The sequence below is a fragment of the Pseudophryne corroboree genome, chromosome 7 (assembly GCF_028390025.1).
Source record: "Pseudophryne corroboree isolate aPseCor3 chromosome 7, aPseCor3.hap2, whole genome shotgun sequence".
NCBI classification, from domain to species: Eukaryota; Metazoa; Chordata; class Amphibia; order Anura; family Myobatrachidae; genus Pseudophryne; species Pseudophryne corroboree.
Window position 1 is genome coordinate 419,981,146 of NC_086450.1, and position 21,114 is coordinate 420,002,259.

Consider the following 21,114-nt stretch of genomic DNA (forward strand, 5'->3'; position numbering starts at 1 on the left):
ATAAGTCAACGCAACGTATCCCTTCATTTCAGTGTAGTGAGGACCTGTCCGCCCCATCCAAAACCACACTGTTTACTTTCATTATCACGTATCCATATTCTCTTCTCTTTTTTTTTTATTTTTATTGTGTGATACATATAGGGGTATATTCAATTAGGGCAGGCTTGCATTAGTACTGTCTGTGTATATGTGTACGTTGTGTTTACTGTGAAATATGGGTAAACTGTGCAGTATCTGTCACACCAGATTCTCTCCATTATCTAATGACTCTGTCTCCTGTTAGCAATGTAGTCAATCATCCCAACTTAGTGAAGAGGTTGGGGAGAGGGTACAGAGCCCCACTGGTTAGGGTCTCTTAAAACCTTGATGTCTGATATGTCATCCCAGCTTACTGCTAATGTTCAGAAAACTCAGCTACTGCAACAAGCTGTGGCAGATTTAGCCCCCCTCCCCCCTTCCCATGCAGGTCCCCAGGAGCGTGGTGTACCTGCACTGCTGTCTGATACAGATGATGATATACCGGATGATGGGGATGACCCGGATCCTGGTAGTGAGGATCCTGATTCTGCCCAGGGTATTGAACCCCTCATTTTGGCTATAAGGGAGGTGTTAAAGCTCCCCCTAGAGGATGCTGCATCTCAGCAGTCGTTTTTCTTTGTGCCAAATAAGCCAAAAGTCACTTTCCCTGATTCTCCAGAGTTTGATGACTTATTCAAACAGGCCTGGAAAATCCAGACAAAAAATTCCAAGTGTCCAAAAAATTTCTCCTGAAGGGAGAAAATTTTGGGAGGAACCCCCTGGGGTGGATGTCTGTCTCTCGCCTGTCTAAGAAGGCGGTGCTACCTGTCCCGGCTCTTTTTCCATGAAGGATCCTGGGGATCGGAAAATAGAGACTACCCTAAAGTCTATATATACTGCGGACAGCCTTTTACAAAGACCGGTTATTGCGGGTTGCTGGATGACCCATGCAATTAATTCTTGGGCCATTCAAATTCAGGGTGGTCTCTCGGGGGATATGCCCTTAGTTACTATGGTCACCATATTGAAGCACATTCAGGACTCTACGCGGGTCCTCTGTGATTCCCTCAAGGAGATAGGGAATATTAATGCCAGGACGGCTGCCATGGCGGTGTCGGCACGCAGGGCCTTGTGGTTGCGTCAGTGGATTGCGGACGCAGAATCCAATTGTAGTGTGGAATCTCCCCCTTTTTCTAGGGAATAGCTTTTTGGGGTTGGATACCTGGATTTCCAAAGCTATGGCTGGAAAACTCACAGATTTTGCTCGAAGGCCAGAGGTGCCTCCAATGCGGTCAGAGGCACCAGAGGTAAGTCCAGAAAACCTGCAACACCAGTTCTCAGGAACAGCCCACCGGTTCTGCTTCCATTAACGCCTCAGCGTGACTGTGCCCGCCCCCCCCCCCCCCCTCTTTCCCCACGAATTTTCAAATACAGTTTACCACCAACTTTGGTAGATATGCAAGCTACATTGCAACAGGCTATCCAGAAGTTGGTCCAGTCCCATGTCATTGTTTCAGTACAGCTGCCGCAACGCGTCAAGGGGTTTTGCTCAAACATCTTTGTGGTGCCGAAATCGGACGGTTCGGTGATGCTCATTTTGAATCTGAAGTCTTTTCAATCCGTATTTGTGGGTGGTCAAGTTCAAAATGGAATTCCTGCGAGCAGTGATTGCGGGTTTGGAGGACCAGGAATTTATGGTCTCCTTGGATATCAAGGACGCCTATCTCCATATTCTGATTTGGCTGCCTCATCAGGTGTACCTACGATTTGCCCTGCTGGACGATCATTTCCAGTTCCAGGCCCTACCCATCGGCCTGTCTACAGCCCCAAGGGTATTCACAAAGGTGATGGCAGAGATGATGTTTCAGCTCCGGGTCCAGGGGGTCAATGTGGTCCCTTACCTTGACGATTTTCTGATAAAGGCAAGATCCAGAGAACTTTTGTTGCTCTATATCGACCTCACCATCCATCTTCTGTTGGATCCTCAACTTACAGAAGTCCCACCTGGAGCCAACTCAGAGGCTCCTGTTCCTGGGGATGTTGCTGGATACTGTGGCCCAGAAGGTGTTTCTACTAGAGAAAAAAGCGAAAACACTTCAGGAGATGGTCTGCATGGTACTCCGACCTTCTTGAGTGTCCATCCATCTTTGCATAAGATTGTTGGGAAAGATGGGCGCCTCCTACGAGGCGATCCAATATGGGAGGTTCCATACCAGAACGTTTCAGTTGGATCTCCTGAGCAAGTGGTCCGGATCCCATCTGCAGATGCACCGGATGATTCGGCTGTCACCTCAGGCCAGGATTTCGCTCCTGTGGTGGCTACAGTCCTCCAATCTCCTGGAGGGCAAGACTTTCGGAATTCAGGATTGGACCCTCCTCACGACAGATGCGAGTCTGAGAAGATGGGTAGCTGTCACCCAAGGGGCACAGTTCCAGAGCCGACCAAAGCCTCCATCCAATCAACATTCTGGAACTTTGGGTGATCTACAGTGCTCTACTTCAAGCCTCTCCTCTGCTCAAGGATCACACAATCCAGTTGCAGTCGGACAATGCCATGGCAGTGGCGTACATCAATCGACAAGGAGGGACAAAAAGCAGAGCCTGCATGCGAGAGGTGTCAAAGATACTCCTCTGGGCGGAAAGAAATGCAAGAGCCGTGTGAGCAATCTTCATTCCGGGTGTTGACAACAGGGAAGTGGGCTTCCTGAGTCGTCACGATCTCCACCCGGGGGAGTGGGGAATCCACCATCTGGTGTTCCAGGAGATCATCGACTGGTGGGGTTGCTTACAAATAGACATGATGGCTTCTCGTCTCAACAAGAAACTTCCCTGGTATTGCTCGCGGACCAGGGACCCTCAGGCGAGGGTAGTGGACGCGCTGTCGTCACCTTGGCCGTACCAGCTGGTCTACCTGTTTCCTCCGATCCCATTGCTACCAAGGGTGCTAAAGCGAATCAGGAATCAAGCTGTCCAGGCAATTGTAATTGCCCCGGACTTGGGCTCTACCGCACAGAAGCGATCTTCTTCAACAAGGACCGTTCGTCTACCCGGACTTATGGCATCTTTGTTTGAATGCATGGAGGTTGAGAGGAACATCCTAGCTCACAAAGGCCTTTCCAAGAAGGTTATTGCAACCATGGTTTAGGCCAGGAAACCTGTGACGTCAAAACATTATCATATCTGGAGGAGATGTCTCTTGGTGTGAGGAACGCACGTATCCGCCTGCAGAATTTCACTTGGGACGTTTCCTGCAGGCTGGTGTGGATAAGGGCTTACGTCTGGGTTCCATTAAGGTCCAGATTTCAGCCCTCTCCATTTTCTTTCAGAAGAAATTGTCAGGGTTGCCAGAAGTTCAGACCTTCTTGCAAGGGGTACTCCATATACAACAACATAGGCCCTTTAAAAGACAAGTTGGGAGTCTTAAGCAAAAATGATAATGACATAGCGGACACACTAAATGAGTTTTTTTTTCAACAGTATTTACTAGAGAGGACCCAATTCAGGGACTAACATATAATCTCAATAATGAGAATATCCCACTGATAGGCACTTATTTAAGCGAGGAAGTAGTCTGTGACCGATTAAAACATTTAAGGATTAATAAGTCACCAGGTCCCGATGGTATTCACCCAAGGGTTCTAATGGAGCTTCATTCTGAACTTGCAAAACCGCTATTTTTGATCTTTAAGGATTCAGTAATATTAGGTATGGTTCCAAAAGACTGGCGTATAGCGGAAGAAGTGTCTATATTCAAAAAGGGAAGTCAAGCTGAACCAGGTAATTATAGACCAGTTAGTCTTACATCTATAGTGGGGAAAGTATTGAAGGTATTCTAAGAGATAGTATTCAGAAGTTCCTTGAAGTCAATAAGGTCATTAAAAGGAATCAACATGGGTTTATGAAGGACAGATCCTGTCAAACCAACTTACTTGGCTTTTATGAAACAGTAAGCGCAAACCTAGATCAGGGTAAAGAGGTGGATGTAATCTTTTTAGATTTTGCCAAAGCGTTCGATACTGTACCACACATGAGACTTATCTACAAGCTACAAGAATCAGGGCTAGGAAGCACAATATGCACTTGGGTCATAAACTGGTTAGATAATAGGGAGCAGCGCGTTGTGGTTAATGGATCTTTTTCAACTTGGACTGAAGTGCTAAGTGGTGTGCCGCAAGGCTCAGTATTAGGACCGCTATTGTTCAATATTTTCATTAACGACCTAACAGAAGGTCTAGAGAGCATGGTGTCAATTTTTGCAGATGATACCAAATTGTGTAAAGTTATAAATGCGGAGGGGGATGCTGAGTCGCTTCAGAATGACTTAGTTAAATTCGAAGCTTGGGCAGCGAAATGGAGAATGCGCTTCAATACAGACAAGTGTAAGGTAATGCACTGTGGTAACAAGAACAAAAATAACACCTACCTACTAAATGGGGTAAAATTAGGGGATTCTGTACTGGAAAAGGACTTGGGTGTCCTCATAGATAGCAAACTAAGCAGTAGTACCCAAAGTAGGATTGCAGCAAAGAAGGCTAATAAGATATTAGCATGCATAAAACGAGTAATTGATGCTAGGGACTAGAATATTATACTCCCGTTATATAAATCACTTGTGAGGCCACACCTTGAAAACTGTGTACAATTCTGGGCACCTTACTACAAAAAGGATATCCTGGAGCTAGAAAAGGTTCAAAGGCGGGCGACCAAACTAATTAAGGGTATGGAGACGCTGGAATACGAGGAAAGGCTTGCAAGACTAGGCATGTTTACACTGGAAAAGAGGAGATTAAGAGGGGACATGATCAACATTTACAAATATATAAGGGGACAATATACAGATCTTGCGCAGGACCTGTTTTTGGTTAGATCAACACAGAGAACTCGTGGACACTCGCTCAGGTTAGAGGAGAGGAGATTCCACACAATACGGCGTAAAGGCTTTATCACGGTAAGAACAGTACGTGTTTGGAATTCCCTGCCTGAGGGAGTTGTAATGGCCAACTCTGTCAACATCTTTAAGAATGGGTTAGATAAATTCCTAATGGATAAGGATATCCAGGGTTACGGGGCATAGTCACGCACCATGGTTATTATAAAAAAGAGGGGTTAATCGGAACGGCAGTCAGCAACTTCAGTCAAAATTTTATACAAAATAATCGTGCATAGGAGACCACAAATAGGTTGAACCCGATGGACAATTGTCTTTTTTCAACCTTAGATACTATGTTACTATGTTACACGTTTTGTGCCGCCTACGGCACCCTAGGATTTGGATGTAGTGTTGACGTTTCTACAGTCCCCCTGGTTTGAACCTCTGATGACAGTAGATGACAAGCACCTCACTTGGAAGACGTTGATGCTACTGGCACTGGCTTCTGCTCGACCTGTCTCGGAATTGGGGGTTTTATTGTGTAAAAGTCCCTACTTGGTCTTTTACGAGGACAGAGCGGAGCTTCGGACAAGACAGCAGTTCCTGCCGAAGGTTGTCTCCGCGTTCCACCTGAATCAACCTATTGTGGTTCCGTTCGGTTCTGACGCTTCTGCTCCTCCGGAGGCTTTGGATGTTGTGCATGCTTTGAAGATCTATGTCAGGCGCACAGCCCAGGTCGGAAAGACTGATTCTTTATTCATGCTCTATGATGCGCAGAAGAAGGGTTGTCCTGCTTCAAAGCAGTCTACTGCTCATTGGATTAGGTTTACCAACAGGCCTATGTGTCGGCAGCCTTACTTGTTCCTAAGTCTGTGAAGGCCAACTCTACGAGATCTGCGGGCTCTTCCTAGGCTTCTGCCCGTGGAGTCTCGGCCTTGCAACTATGCCGAGCTGCTACCTGGTCGTGGAAAAACACTTTTGTGGAATTCTACAAATTTGATACCCTGGCCAAAAAGGATACCCAGTTTGGGCAGGCGGTGCTGCAGCAGTCTTCGCGTGTTCCCGCCCGTTGTGGATTCTTTGGGACGTCCCCATCGTACTAGATATTGGGGGTCATTCAGAGTTGATCGCTAGCTGCATTTGTTCGCAGCGCAGCGATCAGACTAAAAAAATGGCAGTTCTGCGCATGCGGCGCAATGCGCATGCGCGACGTACGGGCACAACGAACGATGTAGTTTTGCACAGTGTCTAGCGATGCATTTCAGTTGCACTGCTTGCCGCAGAGTGATTGACATGAAGTGGAAGTTTCTGGGTGGCAACTGACCGTTTTCAGGGAGTGTGCGGAAAAACGCAGGCGTGGCTAGGCGAACGCTGGGAGGATTTGTGACGTCAAATCCGGAACTGAATAGTCTGAAGTGATCGCAAGCGCTGAGTAGGTTTTGAGCTACTCTGAAACGACACACACAATTTTTGTAGCCGCTCTGCGATACAACAGTTAGCACTTCTGCTAAAATACACTCCCAGTGGGCGGAAGCATAGTGTTTGCACGGCTGCTAAAAACTGCTAGTGAGCGATCAACTCGGAATGACCCCCATTGGGTGCCCACTTTAGTGCGTTGATTTTCTGCAGGTTCTTGTTTTGTAGTTACCTGTTCAGCTGCTGTTACTAGCCGTTGCTGGTTATTATATGTTTGTGGTGTGCTGGTGTGTAAACCTCACCACCTTTTGTTATCTTGTTCCTTCTCTCATATGTCCTTTCTCCTTCGGGCACGTTTCACCTATAACTGCCTGTAAGAGGGGGCATAAAGGGGAGGAGCCAGCACACCCAGTTGAAGAAGGGGAGTACACCCGGGAGATTTCTCCCGGAGATGTGTGCTGAGCGATCTATCACAGACCGCTCAGCACATTTCAATGTGTGCTGAGCGAGGAGGGAGGGAGGGGGGGAAGTGACGAGGGGGGACCGCTCATTTCACTCAGCGGTGAAGTGAGCGATCTACTAGATTTGGCATGCATGCCGAATCTAGAGGCTGCGATAGCGACACGCGGGGTCATGCATCGCTGTCGCCGGCACCCCTACACATGGAGCGATGTGTTCTTCATTTCTAAGCATTCTAGTCAGATTGCTTAGAAATTAAGTGAACATTGCCCGGTGTGTACCCCCCTTTAAGCAGTTGGACTGGATGAAATGCTGACTATACACATGTTCTAAACTGTCCTTTATATTTTAGTCTGATTCCCACTTAATTCACTTGAAACATAAAGAACAGCTGTTCATTTAGCCTGTTGAGGTATATGGGATCATCTTGTACTGATTTCTACTTGTTCCGAATTCAGGAAGGGCCGATGATTCACTCCGGGGCTGTGGTGGCAGCTGGAATTTCCCAAGGAAGGTCGACCTCTCTCAAGAAGGACTTTAAGGTCAGTTGATCTAATTCTGACTTAAAAAGCTCCTTCAACGGTGTTCAGCTATTAGATGAGATTCCCAGCATAGATAATGTACTAAAAAAATAAATCCAGTAGGTAATGTAGATTGGCAGGGTATGGCTATAGTGTTTAGGTTTGGTGGTTCCTAAAGAGCTTCTAGAAGTTCTTTGTTTTGCTCTACTCTCCAACAATAGTTGTAGTTCTAAAATCTCAATTGGGCAACAGAGTAGAGTGATGCTGAGTAATAACTGCTTATAATCTGGCTAGTGTCCACACTGGACAATACGTGGCAAACTGGTGATTAGAGGTCAAAAGGATATTAAAGGTGGCTTCTTTTTTTTTTTTATCGGGATCTGTAACTGATACTTAGCTTGTGGTAGAGTTTATGTATCCTCCTGGTTAATGGTCAGATGTTGGGTTTAAAGTGATCACAGGGTGCTGTGATAAGTCACATGACCTGCATAGGAATCCTTGGCCCCAAGTGGCAACCTGGTTCAAGCAATGGCAGCACGCTCAGCCATCATTATGAGGTGGCACAAGAAGTCCCCTTTATATTTAGAGGGCACTGATGCGCCTTAAATCATTGCTGGGTGGTAATCAATAGTTTAATTGGATGCTCTAATTATTGGGATTTTAATGACTAACGTGTCTTATTTTAGGTCAGATTAATTTTATTAGACCATTTTAAAGTATTCAAAAGCCTATCTCTTGTGTATAAGGTTACCGGTTGCCTCCATTTCTGTACACTTTTTTTTTTTTTTTTTTTTTTTTTTTACACTTTTGTTTCCCCCCCCCTCACAGATATTTGAATATTTCCGCAGAGACACAGAGAAAAGGGATTTTGTGTCAGCAGGGGCGGCAGCCGGCGTCTCAGCAGCTTTTGGGGCACCAGTCGGTATGATTCCTTTATCTGTCCATTGGTACTTTAAACTTACATTGCAAGTTGCTATTTCTGGTAATGCTACCATTCACACACACAACCAGTATTCCTGAGCCATAAGAATGTGGCCTGTCCCTTGGCTCCCATTTGCCCTAGTGACATCACTTCTTCCTAGTTATTTAATAGGCCCAGCAATGGTTCAGGCGGCAGAATGGCTTGGCTGCAAGTACACTGCTTTTTACATTGAATTAAAAGCATTTATCGGATATCTGCTAATGTTAATCTCTTCTTATCCTGTCAGCCCACTTGTCAGCTTTCTGTGTCACCCTTTGGTCTGTTTCTTTACACCAGGTTAAATAAATCACCTGGGAAAATAAATGGATGAAAGCGGCACCGTTTCTCTGACGTCCTAGTGGATGCTGGGACTCCGTAAGGACCATGGGGAATAGCGGCTCCGCAGGAGACAGGGCACAATAATAAAAGCTTTAGGATCAGGTGGTGTGCACTGGCTCCTCCCCCTATGACCCTCCTCCAAGCCTCAGTTAGATTTTTGTGCCCGGCCGAGAAGGGTGCAAGCTAGGTGGCTCTCCTGAGCTGCTTAGAATAAAAGTTTAATTTAGGTTTTTTATTTTCAGTGAGTCCTGCTGGCAACAGGCTCACTGCTACGAGGGACTTAGGGGAGAGAAGTGAACTCACCTGCGTGCAGGATGGATTGGCTTCTTAGGCTACTGGACACCATTAGCTCCAGAGGGATCGAACACAGGCCCAGCCATGGAGTCCGGTCCCGGAGCCGCGCCGCCGGCCCCCTTGCAGATGCCGAAGAAAGAAGGTCCAGAGGTCCAGAAATCGGCGGCAGAAGACTTTTCAGTCTTTATGAGGTAGCGCACAGCACTGCAGCTGTGCGCCATTGTTGTCAGCACACTTCACACCAGCGGTCACTGAGGGTGCAGGGCGCTGGGGGGGGCGCCCTGGGCAGCAATGAAAATACCTATACTGGCTAAAATACATCACATATAGCCTCTGGGGCTATATGGATGTATTTAACCCCTGCCAGGATGTCAGAAAAACGGGAGAAGAAGCCCGCCGAAAAGGGGGCGGGGCCTATTCTCCTCAGCACACAGCGCCATTTTCCCTCACAGAAATGCTGGTGGGAAGGCTCCCAGGCTCTCCCCTGCACTGCACTACAGAAACAGGGTTAAAACAGAGAGGGGGGGCACTTATTTGGCGATATAATTACATATGTGAAAATGCTATAAGGGAAAACACTTGTATAAGGGGTTGTCCCTGTATAATTATAGCGTTTTTGGTGTGTGCTGGCAAACTCTCCCTCTGTCTCCCCAAAGGGCTAGTGGGGTCCTGTCCTCTATCAGAGCATTCCCTGTGTGTGTGCTGTGTGTCGGTACGTGTGTGTCGACATGTAGGAGGACGATGTTGGTGAGGAGGCGGAGCAATTGCCTGTATTGGTGATGTCACTCTCTAGGGAGTCGACACCGGAATGGATGGCTTATTTAGGAATTACGTGATAATGTCAACACGCTGCAAGGTCGGTTGACGACATGAGACGGCCGGCAAACAAATTAGTACCTGTCCAGGCGTCTCAGACACCGTCAGGGGCTTGTAAAAACGCCCATTTACCTCAGTCGGTCGACACAGACACGGACACTGACTCCAGTGTCGACGGTGAAGAAACAAACGTATTTTCCTTTAGGGCCACACGTTACATGTTAAGGGCAATGAAGGAGGTGTTACATATTTCTGATACTACAAGTACCACAAATAAGGGTATTATGTAGGGTGTGAAGAAACTACCTGTAGTTTTTCCTGAATCAGATAAAATAAATGAAGTGTGTGATGATACGTGGGTTTCCTCCGATAGAAAATTATTGGCGGTATACCTTTTCCCGCCAGAAATTAGGGCGAGTTGGGAAACGCACCTTAGGGTGGATAAGGCGCTCACACGCTTATCAAAACAAGTGGCGTTACCGTCTCCAGATACGGCCGCCCTCAAGGAGCCAGCTGATAGGAGGCTGAAAAATATCCTTAAACGTATATATACACATACTGGTGTTATACTGCGACCAGCAATCGCCTCAGCCTGGATGTGCAGCGCTGAGGGGGCTTGGTCGGATTCCCTGACTGAAAATATTGATACCCTTGACAGGGACAGTATTTTATTGACTATAGAGCATTTGAAGGATGCATTTCTATATACGCGAGATACGCAGAGGGATATTTGCATTTTGGCATCAAGAGTAAGTGTGATGTCCATATCTGCCAGACGAGACACGACAGTGGTCAGGTGATGCAGATTCCAGACGGCACATGGAAGTATTGCCGTATAAAGGGGCGGTCCATCGGACCTGGTGGCCATGGCAACAGCTGAAAAATCCACCTTTGTTACCCCAAATCACATCTCAGCAGAAAAGGACACAGTCTTTTCAGTCTCAGTCCTTTCGTCCCCATAAGGGCAGGCGAGCAAAAGCCCAGTCATATCTGCCCAGGGGTAGAGGAAAGGGAAGAAGACTGCAGCAGGCAGCCCATTCCCAGGAACAGAAGCCCTCCACAGCTTCTGCAAAGTCCGCAGCATGACGCTGGGGCCGTACAAGCGGACTCAGGTGCGGTGGGGGGTCATCTCAAGAGTTTCAGCACGCAGTGGGCTCACTCGCAAGTGGACTCCTGGATCCTACACGTAGTATCCCAGGTGTACATTGGAAATTCGAGACGTCTTCCCCTCACAAGTTCCTGAAGTCTGCTTTACCAACGTCTCCCTCCGACAGGGAGGCAGTATTGGAAACAATTCACAGGCTGTATTCCCAGCAGGTGATAATCAAAGTACCCCTCCTACAACAAGGGAAGGGGTATTATTTCCACACTATATTGTGGAACTGAAGCCAGATGGCTCGGTGAGATCTGAAATATTTGAACACTTACATACAGGGGTTCAAATCAAGATGGAGTCACTCAGAGTAGTGATAGCGAACCAGGAAGAGGGGGACGATATGGTGTCACTGGATATCAGGGAGGCTTACCTACATGTCCAAATTTGCCCTTCTCACCAAGGGTACCTCAGGTTCGTGGTACAGAACTGTCAATATCAGTTCAGACGCTGCCGTTTGGATTGTCCACGGCACCCCGGGTTTTTACCAAGGTAATGGCCGAAATGATGATTCTTTTTAAAAGAAATATGGACGATTTCCTGATAAGGGCAAGGTCCAGAGAACAGTTGGAGGTCGGAGTAGCACTATCTCAAGTAGTTCTACGACAGCACGAGTGGATTCTAAATATTCCAAAATCGCAGCTTTTTCCGACGACACGTCTACTGTTCCTAGGGATGATTCTGGACACAGTCCAGAAAAGGATGTTTCTCCCGGAAAAGAAAGCTAGGGAGTTATCCGAGCTAGTCAGGAACCTCCTAAAACAAGGACCTGTGAAAAATGGTGGTTTCTTACAAAGCGATCCCATTCGGTAGATTTCACGCAAGAACCTTTCGGTGGGATCTGCTGCAAAAATGGTCCGGATCGCATCTTCAGATGCATCAGCGGATAACCCTGTCTCCAAGGACAAGGGTGTTTCTTCTGCGGTGGCTGCAGAGTGCTCATCTATGAAAGGGCCGCAGATTCGGCATTCAGGACTGGGTCCTGGTGACCACGGATGCCAGCCTGAGAGGCTGGGGAGCAGTCACACAAGGAAAAAATTTCCAGGGAGTGTGATCAAGTCTGGAGTCTTCTCTCCACATAAATATACTGGAGCTAAGGGCAATTTACAATGCTCTAAGCTTAGCAAGACCTCTGCTTCAAGGTCAGCCGGTATTGATCCATTGGGACAACATCACGGCAGTCGCCCACGTAAACAGACAGGGCGGCACGAGAAGCGGGAGGGCAGAAACTGCAAGGATTCTTCGCTGGGCGGAAAATCATGTGATAACACTCTCAGCAGTGTTCATTCCGGGAGTGGAAAACTGGGAAGCAGACTTCCTCAGCAGACACGACCTTCACCCGGGAGAGTGGGGACTTCACCCAGAAGTCTTCCACCTGATTGTAAACCGTTGGGAAAAACCAAAGGTGGACATGATGGCGTCCCGCCTGAATAAAAAATTAGACAGATATTGCGCCAGGTCAAGGGACCCTCAGGCAATAGCGGTGGACGCTCTGGTAACACCGTGGGTGTACCAGTCAGTGTATGTGTTCCCTCCTATGCCTCTCATGCCAAAAGTACTGAGAATCATAAGAAGGAGAGGAGTAAGAACGATACTCGTGGCTCCGGATTGGCCAAGAGGGACTTGGTACCCGGAACTTCAAGAGATGCTCACGGAGGACCCGTGGCCTCTACCTCTAGGAAAGGACCTGCTCCAGCAGGGGCCTTGTCTGTTCCAAGACTTACCGCGGCTGCGTTTGACGGCATGGCGGTTGAACGCCGGATCCTAAAGGAAAAGGGCATTCCAGATAAAGTCATCCCTACCCTGGTCGAAGCCAGGAAGGATGTAACCGAAAAACATTTTCACCGCATTTGGCGAAACTATGTTGCGTGGTGTGAGGCCAAGAAGGCCCCTACAGAGGAACTCCAACTTGGTCGTTTCCTGCATTTCCTGCAAACAGGACTGTCTATGGGCCTAAAATTAGGGTCCATTAAGGTTCAAATTTCGGCTCTGTCGAATTTCTTCCAGAAAAGAACTGGCTTTAGTGCCTGAAGTTCAGACGTTTGTAAAAAGGGGTACTGCATAGCCTCTTTTTGTGCCCCAGTGGCACCTTGGGATCTCAATGTTGTTTTGAGTTTCCTAAAGTCACATTGGTTTGAACCACTCACCACTGTGGACTTAAAATATCTCACATGAAAGGTGACGATGCTATTAGCCCTGGCTTCAGCCAGGCGTGTGTCAGAATTGGCGGTTTTATCATATAAAAGCCCTTACTTAAATTTTCATTCTGACAGGGCAGAATTGAGGACTCGTCCTCAATTTCTCCTTAAGGTGTTTTCTGTTTTTCACATGAACCAACCTATTGTGGTACCTGCGGCTACTAGGGACTTGGAGGACTCCAAGTTACTTGACGTTGTCAGGGCCCTGAAAATATATGTTTCCAGGACGGCTGGAGTCAGAAACTCTGACTCGCTGTTTAGCCTGTATGCACCCAACAAGATGGGTGTTCCTGCTTCTAAGCAGACGATTGCTCGCTGGATTTGTAATACAATTCAGCTTACACATTCTGTGGCAGGCCTGCCACAGCCAAAATCTGTAAAAGCCCATTCCACAAGGAAGTGGGCTCATCTTGGGCGGCTGCCCGAGGGGTCTCGGCTTTACAACTTTGCCGAGCAGTTACTTGGTCAGGGGCAAACAAGTTTGCTAAAATTCTAAAAATTTGATACCCTGGCTGAGGAGGACATGGAGTTCTCTCATGCGGTGCTGCAGAGTCATCCGCACTCTCCCGCCCGTTTGGGAGCTTTGGTATAATCCCCATGGTCCTTACGGAGTCCCAGCATCCACTAGGACGTCAGAGAAAATAAGATTTTACTTACCGATAAATCTATTTCTCGTAGTCCGTAGTGGATGCTGGGCGCCCATCCCAAGTGCGGATTGTCTGCAATACTTGTATATAGTTATTGTTACAAAAATCGGGTTATTCTTGTTGTGAGCCATCTTTTCAGAGGCTCCTTCGTTGTTATCATACTGTTAACTGGGTTCAGATCACCGGTTGTACGGTGTGATTGGTGTGGCTGGTATGAGTCTTACCCGGGATTCAATATCCTTCCTTATTATGCACGCTCGTCCGGGCACAGTATCCTAACTGAGGCTTGGAGGAGGGTCATAGGGGGAGGAGCCAGTGCACACCACCTGATCCTAAAGCTTTTATTATTGTGCCCTGTCTCCTGCGGAGCCGCTATTCCCCATGGTCCTTACGGAGTCCCAGCATCCACTACGGACTACGAGAAATAGATTTATCGGTAAGTAAAATCTTATTTTTAATTTTCTATATATACACACAGCACACAATATAGGCGTAAATGTGACAATTTGTGTGTGCCCTGTACTGCACATTGCACGCTCCTGGTACCTTTGCGATGCAGCTTGCAGTGAGATGTTTAACGCAGAGTGATTGACAGGAAGGGACTATTTGGGGAGGTAACGGTGAGTGTCGGCAAAAACACAGACGTGTCATGGCTGTTTGCGTGGCGTGTATCTGACATCGGCTGCGATCGTGTATGCAGAGAAACATAGCGCCAGCGTCACTACTGCCGCGGCCAGTCTGCGTGAGCTTGAGGAGCCAATGCCCTCATTATTGCATTGATGCTGCATAAGTGTACGCAGTTGCTAAGGACTTTGCGATGGCCCCAGTGGGCGTCTGTATTCTTTTCTTAAAGACCGCTTTTCTTGAGTTGGTTAGCAAGTCCGTAGCCTGGAAAGTCGCAGCTGCGTAGCATGTATGTACAAACATGAATTAGGCCTACAGTGCTTGAAGACTTCCCAGTCCACTGTGGCCGAACAATTGGTGTCCTGCGACCATTCCAACTATGGTGTAACCACACGTCACTTCAGCCTGTTTCTGCATCTAGTTGAACCCCTCTGATGTTCTCACATACTATATGCTGCCCATAGACTTCCACCAGGCCTGATTTCAGGCATCCTGCAGTGTGTGGCTCCAGCATGCCTGCTAAAAAATGGTTCAAGCATCCTGCAGGGGTGGCCTGCTGCCTATATAGAAACGCAATATCCAGGAGACATTTTACAGTACACAGAGAAAAGGCATGTTTACCTGGCAACCTTTCTTGTAATGAACCGAAAATACACAGTATTTCTCTAACGTCCTAGTGGATGCTGGGGACTCCGTCAGGACCATGGGGAATAGCGGCTCCGCAGGAGACAGGGCACAAAAGTAAAAGCTTTAGGATCAGGTGGTGTGCACTGGCTCCTCCCCCCATGACCCTCCTCCAAGCCTCAGTTAGATTTTTGTGCCCGGCCGAGAAGGGTGCAATCTAGGTGGCTCTCCTAAAGAGCTGCTTAGAGTAAAAGTTTTGTTAGGTTTTTTATTTTCAGTGAGTCCTGCTGGCAACAGGCTCACTGCATCGAGGGACTTAGGGGAGAGAAGTGAACTCACCTGCGTGCAGGATGGATTGGCTTCTTAGGCTACTGGACACCATTAGCTCCAGAGGGAGTCGGAACACAGGTCTCACCCTGGGGTTCGTCCCGGAGCCGCGCCGCCGACCCCCTTGCAGATGCCGAAAAATGAAGAGGTCCAGAAACCGGCGGCAGAAGACTTTTCAGTCTTCATAAGGTAGCGCACAGCACTGCAGCTGTGCGCCATTGTTGTCAGCACACTTCATAACAGCGGTCACTGAGGGTGCAGGGTGCTGGGGGGGGGCGCCCTGGGCAGCAATGATAGTACCTTATTCTGGCTAAAAATACATCACATATAGCCCCTGGGGGCTATATGGATGTATTTAACCCCTGCCAGGTCTCAGAAAAACGGGAGAAGAAGCCCGCCGAAAAGGGGGCGGGGCCTATTCTCCTCAGCACACAGCGCCATTTTCCCTCACAGAAATGCTGGTGGGAAGGCTCCCAGGCTCTCCCCTGCACTGCACTACAGAAACAGGGTTAAAACAGAGAGGGGGGGCACTGATTTGGCGATATGACTACATATATTAAAATGCTATAAGGGAAAAGCACTTATATAAAGGTTGTCCCTGTATAATTATAGCGTTTTTGGTGTCTGCTGGCAAACTCTCCCTCTGTCTCCCCAAAGGGCTAGTGGGTCCTGTCCTCTATCAGAGCATTCCCTGTGTGTGTGCTGTGTGTCGGTACGTGTGTGTCGACATGTATGAGGACGATGTTGGGAGGCGGAGCAAATTGCCTGTAATGGTGATGTCACTCTAGGGAGTCGACACCGGAATAGATGGCTTATTTAAGGAATTACGTGATAATGTCAACACGCTGCAAGTCGGTTGACGACATGAGACGGCCGGCAAACATATTAGTATCTGTCCAGGCGTCTAAAACACCGTCAGGGACGTTATAATGCCCATTTTACCTCAGTCGGTCGACACAGACACAGACACGGACACTGACTCCAGTGTCGACGGTGAAGAAACAAACGTATTTTCCTTTAGGGCCACACGTTACTTGTTAAGGGCAATGAAGGAGGTGTTACATATTTCTGATACTACAAGTACCACAAAAAAGGGTATTATGTGGGGTGTGGAAAAACTACCTATAGTTTTTCCTGAATCAGATAAATTAAATGAAGTGTGTGATGAGGCGCGGGGTTCCCCCGATAGAAAATTATTGGCGGTATACCCTTTCCCGCCAGAAGTTAGGGCGCGTTGGGAAACACCCCTTAGGGTGGATAAGGCGCTCACACGCTTATCAAAACAAGTGGCGGTACCGTCTCCAGATACGGCCGCCCTCAAGGAGCCAGCTGATAGGAGGCTGGAAAATATCCTAAAAAGTATATACACACATACTGGTGTTATACTGCGACCAGCGATCGCCTCAGCCTGGATGTGCAGCGCGGGGGTGGCTTGGTCGGATTCCCTGACTGAAAATATTGATACCCTTGACAGGGACAGTATTTTATTTACTATAGAGCATTTAAAGAATGCATTTCTATATATGCGAGATGCACAGAGGGATATTTGCACTCTGGCATCAAGAGTAAGTGCGATGTCCATATCTGCCAAAAGATGTTTATGGACACGACAGTGGTCAGGTGATGCAGATTCCAAACGGCACAAAGATGTATTGCCGTATAAAGGGGAGGAGTTATTTGGGGTCGGTCCATCGGACCTGGTGGCCACGGCAACTGCTGGGAAATCCACCGTTTTTACCCTAAGTCACATCTATGCAGAAAAAGACACCGTCTTTTCAGCCTCAGTCCTTTCGTCCCCATAAGCATATCTGCCCAGGGATAGAGGAAAGGGAAGAAGACTGCAGCAGGCAGCCCATTCCCAGGAACAGAAACCTTCCACCGCTTCTGCCAAGTTCTCAGCATGACGCTGGAGCCGTACAGGACCCCTGGATTCTACAAGTAGTATCCCAGGGGTACAGATTGGAAAGTCGAGACGTTTCCCCTCGCAGGTTCCTGAAGTCTGCTTTACCAACGTCTCCCTCCGACAGGGAGGCAGTATTGGAAACAATTCACAAGCTGTATTCCCAGCAGGTGATAATCAAAGTACCCCTCCTACAACAAGGAAAGGGGTATTATTCCACACTATATTGTGGTACTGAAACCAGAAGGCTCGGTGAGACCTATTCTAAATCTGAAATATTTGAACACTTACAAAGGTTCAAATCAAGATGGAGTCACTCAGAGCAGTGATAGCGAACCAGAAAGAAGGGGACTATATGGTGTCCCGGGACATCAGGGATGCTTACCTCCATGTCCCAATTTGCCCTTCTCACCAAGGGTATCTCAGGTTCGTGGTACAGAACTGTCACTATCAGTTTCAGACGCTGCCGTTTGGATTGTCCACGGCACTCCGGGTCTTTACCAAGGTAATGCCCGAAATGATGATTCTTCTTCGAAGAAAATGGACGACCTCATGATAAGAGCAAGGTCCAGAGAACAGTTGGAGGTCGGAGTAGCACTATCTCAAGTAGTTCTACGACAGCACGGGTGGATTCTAAATATTCCAAAACCGCAGTTGTTTCCGACGACACGTCTGCTGTTCCTAGGGATGATTCTGGACACAGTCCAGAAAAAGGTGTTTCTCCCGGAGGAGAAAGCCAGGGAGTTATCCGAGCTAGTCAGGAACCTCCTAAAACCAGGAAAAGAGTCAGTGCATCATTGCACAAGAGTCCTGGGAAAAATGGTGGCTTATTACGAAGCGATTCCATTCGGCAGATTCCACGCAAGAACTTTTCAGTGGGATCTGCTGGACAAATGGTCCGGATCGCATCTTCAGATGCATCAGCGGATAACCCTATCTCCAAGGACAAGGGTGTCTCTCCTGTGGTGGTTACAGAGTGCTCATCTTCTAGAGGGCCGCAGATTCGGCATTCAGGATTGGATGCTGGTGACCACGGAGGCCAGCCTGAGAGGCTGGGGAGCAGTCACACAGGGAAAAAATTTCCAGGGAGTGTGATCAAGTCGGGAGACTTTTCTCCACATAAATATACTGGAGCTAAGGGCAATTTATAATGCTCTAAGCTTAGCAAGACCTCTGCTTCAAGGTCAGCCGGTATTGATCCAGTGGGACAACATCACGGCAGTCGCCCACGTAAACAGACAGGGCGGCACAAGAAGCAGGAGGGCAATGGCAAAAACTGCAAGGATTTTTCGCTGGGCGGAAAATCATGTGATAGCACTGTCAGCAGTGTTCATTCCGGGAGTGGACAACTGGGAAGCAGACTTCCTCAGCAGGCACGACCTCCACCCGGGAGAGTGGGGACTTCATCGGGAAGTTTTCCACATGATTGTGAACCGTTGGGAAAGACCAAAGGTGTACATGATGGCGTCCCGCCTGAACAAAAAACTGGACAGGTATTGCGCCAGGTCAAGAGACTTTCAGGCAATAGCTGTGGACGTTCTGGTAACACCGTGGGCGTACCAGTCGGTGTATGTGTTTCCTCCTCTGCTTCTCATACCCAAGGTATTGAGAATTATAAGACGTAGAGGAGTAAGAACTATACTCGTGGCTCCGGATTGGCCAAGAAGGACTTGGTACCCGGAACTTCAAGAGATACTCACAGAGGACTCATGACCTCTGCCGCTAAGAAGGGACTTGCTTCAGCACGTACCATGTCTGTTCCAAGACTTACCGCGACTGCGTTTGACGGCATGGCGGTTGAACGCCGGATCCTAAGGGAAAAAGGCATTCCGGAAGAGGTCATTCCTACCCTGGTCAAAGCCAGGAAGGACTTGACCGCACAACATTATCACCACATGTGGCGAAAATATGTTGCGTGGTGTGAGGCCAGGAAGGCTCCACGAAGAAATTTCAACTCGGTCGATTCCTGCATTTCCTGCAAACGGGAGTGTCTATGGGCCTCAGATTGGGGTCCATTAAGGTTCAAATTTCGGCCCTGTCGATTTTCTTCCAGAAAGAATTGGCTTCAGTTCCTGAAGTCCAGAAGTTTGTCAAGGGAGTACTGCATATACAACCCCCTTTTGTGCCTCCAGTGGCACTGTGGGATCTCAACGTAGTGCTGGGATTCCTCAAATCACATTGGTTTAAACCGCTCAAATCTGTGGATTTGAAATATCTCACATGGAAAGTGACCATGATGTTGGCCCTGGCCTCGGCCAGGTGAGTGTCAGAATTGGCGGCTTTGTCTCACAAAAGCCCATATCTGATTGTCCATTCAGACAGGGCAGAGCTGCGGACTCGTCCCCAGTTTCTCCCTAAGGTGGTGTCAGCGTTTCACCTGAACCAGCTTATTGTGGTACCTGCGGCTACTAGGGACTTGGAGGACTCCAAGTTGCTAGATGTTGTCAGGGCCCTGAAAATATCGGTTTCCAGGACGGCTGGAGTCAGGAAAACTGACTTGCTGTTATCCTGTATGCACCCAACAAACTGGGTGCTCTTGCTTCTAAGCAGACGATTGCTAGTTGGATGTGTAGTACAATTCAGCTTGCACATTCTGTGGCAGGCCTGCCACAGCCAAAATATGTAAATGCCCATTCCACAAGGAAGGTGGGCTCATCCTGGGCGGCTGCCCGAGGGGTCTCGGCATTACAACTCTGCCGAGCAGCTACGTGGTCGGGGGGAGAACACGTTTGTAAAATTCTACAAATTTGATACCCTGGCTAAAGAGGACCTGGAGTTCTCTCATTCGGTGCTGCAGAGTCATCCGCACTCTCCCGCCCGTTTGGGAGCTTTGGTATAATCCCCATGGTCCTGACGGAGTCCCCAGCATCCACTAGGACGTTAGAGAAAATAAGATTTTACTTACCGATAAATCTATTTCTCGTAGTCCGTAGTGGATGCTGGGCGCCCATCCCAAGTGCGGATTGTCTGCAATAATTAGTTAACATAGTTATTGGTACAAAAATCGGGTTATTATTGTTGTGAGCCATCTTTTCAGAGGCTCCGCTGTTATCATGCTGTTAACTGGGTTCAGATCACAGGTTGTACAGTGTGATTGGTGTGGCTGGTATGAGTCTTACCCGGGATTCAAAATCCTTCCTTATTGTGTACGCTCGTCCGGGCACAGTATCCTAACTGAGGCTTGGAGGAGGGTCATGGGGGGAGGAGCCAGTGCACACCACCTGATCCTAAAGCTTTTACTTTTGTGCCCTGTCTCCTGCGGAGCCGCTATTCCCCATGGTCCTGACGGAGTCCCCAGCATCCACTACGGACTACGAGAAATAGATTTATCGGTAAGTAAAATCTTATTATAATCATTCCAGTGTTGGGGCCCACCAGGGGAATGCTGTTGTAGGGGCCCATGCTTAAGGGTGTGGCCAGGTTCCAGTAGGAGCGTGGCCAGCCACCACAGAGGTTTGGCTAACCATTACAGAGTACATGTTCTGTTCCCCTTTGTAAATGTATTATAAACCAAATTCTTGTGAAGCATAATGTAATATACGTATAATGCATAATTCAAGTGCACTAGGATAGAGTTTGGAACCTGATCCCTAGAGGAGGAGGTGGGGCCCACCGGTGTTTCCCCTGTTCGCCAGTCCGACCCTGTATACTTCAATGTGACAAGCTTTAAGCGTGCATAGTATCGGGGACTGTTAGTGAATGTACCTACAGGAAGTTGGGTAATACATTTTCTGAACCCGCCAATTTGTTTTATTTATTTATATATATATATATATATATCTATATATATATATATATATATATCTATATCTATCTATATATCTGTTTTTTTGTTTATATATTTATTTTTTTACACATTGTTATAAATTTCCTAGAGTCATTTTGATTTTGAGCCTCTCTCTCTTGGCTGTTTACAAGAAGGAAGTTACTAAACACATTATTGGTTC

General features: G+C 47.8%; 1 protein-coding gene across 1 annotated transcript in view; it reads left to right on the forward strand.

The window, feature by feature from the left end:
• Positions 1 to 21,114, forward strand: part of CLCN7 (chloride voltage-gated channel 7) — a 149,525-nt gene that overhangs the window by 53,253 nt on the left and 75,158 nt on the right. Inside the window, exons 9-10 of the mRNA XM_063934803.1 lie at positions 7,222 to 7,305; positions 8,113 to 8,206. Of these exons, the coding sequence (XP_063790873.1) occupies positions 7,222 to 7,305; positions 8,113 to 8,206 (178 nt within the window). The remainder of the gene's footprint in view (positions 1 to 7,221; positions 7,306 to 8,112; positions 8,207 to 21,114) is intronic.